The sequence below is a fragment of the Fragaria vesca genome, linkage group LG2, assembly GCF_000184155.1.
Source record: "Fragaria vesca subsp. vesca linkage group LG2, FraVesHawaii_1.0, whole genome shotgun sequence".
Classification (NCBI taxonomy): domain Eukaryota; kingdom Viridiplantae; phylum Streptophyta; class Magnoliopsida; order Rosales; family Rosaceae; genus Fragaria; species Fragaria vesca.
The window spans coordinates 17891375-17892454 of NC_020492.1; the positions used below are offsets into that span (position 1 = coordinate 17891375).

At 39.8% G+C, this 1080-nt stretch overlaps 1 protein-coding gene across 1 annotated transcript in view; it reads left to right on the plus strand.

Annotated features, from left to right (window-relative positions):
* Positions 1-209: 209 nt before the first annotated feature.
* LOC101309033 (desiccation-related protein PCC13-62-like) overlaps positions 210-1080 on the plus strand; it is a 3608-nt gene continuing 2737 nt past the window's right edge. Inside the window, exons 1-2 of the mRNA XM_004292598.1 lie at positions 210-683; positions 800-1019. Coding sequence (XP_004292646.1) covers positions 343-683; positions 800-1019 — 561 coding nt within the window. The 5' untranslated portion in view covers positions 210-342. The remainder of the gene's footprint in view (positions 684-799; positions 1020-1080) is intronic.

Consider the following 1080-nt stretch of genomic DNA (forward strand, 5'->3'; position numbering starts at 1 on the left):
GCTATATATTTAGGGAAGCTTTTGCAGAGAAGTATATTCAAAGTGTGCAAGCTTCAGTCGGTTTCATATATCTAAAATGGTAAAAGTGATTTACCAAATTGTTAATCAATCATTTAAACACGATTTCGGTAGCTCAGTTTCGTGTGCGAATTGAGTTCATCTTCCCCAATAGTCACACTGCATCCTACCATATATAACATATATGCTTATTTAGTTGTCTGCGGTAGCTCAGCTTCGTATGCGAATTGAGTTCATCTTCCCCAATAGTCACACTGCATCCAACCATATATAACATATATGCTTCTTTAGTTGTCTGCAGTGCATGCAATTATTGCAATAACAATGGCTACTTCAAAGAATGCTAGTACTAGTGCCTTTGTTCTTCCTCTAGCTTTCTGTTTAGTTGGGATATCTCAGCTGCTGCTTTGCTCAGGTCATGCTCCCAACTGTGATCCCAATTTGATTGAGGCCAGAGATCGGGACCGGCTTCAGTTTGCTTTGAACTTGGAATTCTTGGAGGCTGAGTTTTTCCTTTATTCTGCCCTTGGAAAAGGTCTAGATTATATCAGTCCAAATTTAAGCCTAGGCGGACCCCCGCCGATCGGTGCTCAGAAGGCGAATCTCGACCCTCTTGTTCGTCGTATGACTGAGGAATTCGGTTTACAAGAAGTTGGTCATGTCAGGTATACAAATGATCAACCATATCAACATATTGTTGTGTGTTATGGTTAATTTTTTGTTGTTTCTTTTCCTGCTTAGATATGAAGCTCCCTTATGATGGTGGACTTGATAATTTCAGATCAATTATTAGAAAAGAAGGAGGATTTCGCAAGCCTTTGTTAGATCTCAGTTGTCAGAATTTCGCAAAGCTAATGGATCGAGCAGTGGGTTTCACTCTGATCCCGCCATTTGATCCATATGCAGACTCATTGAAGTTTCTCTTGGCAACCTACTTGATCCCTTACGTTGGAGAAAATGGTTATGTTGGCACAATTCCATACCTTAGAAAAAGAAATCTCGCAGAGTATGAAACTTATCTCTGGCTTCCGAGAAAACTTCACTGAGTTCAACAAAAAAAAA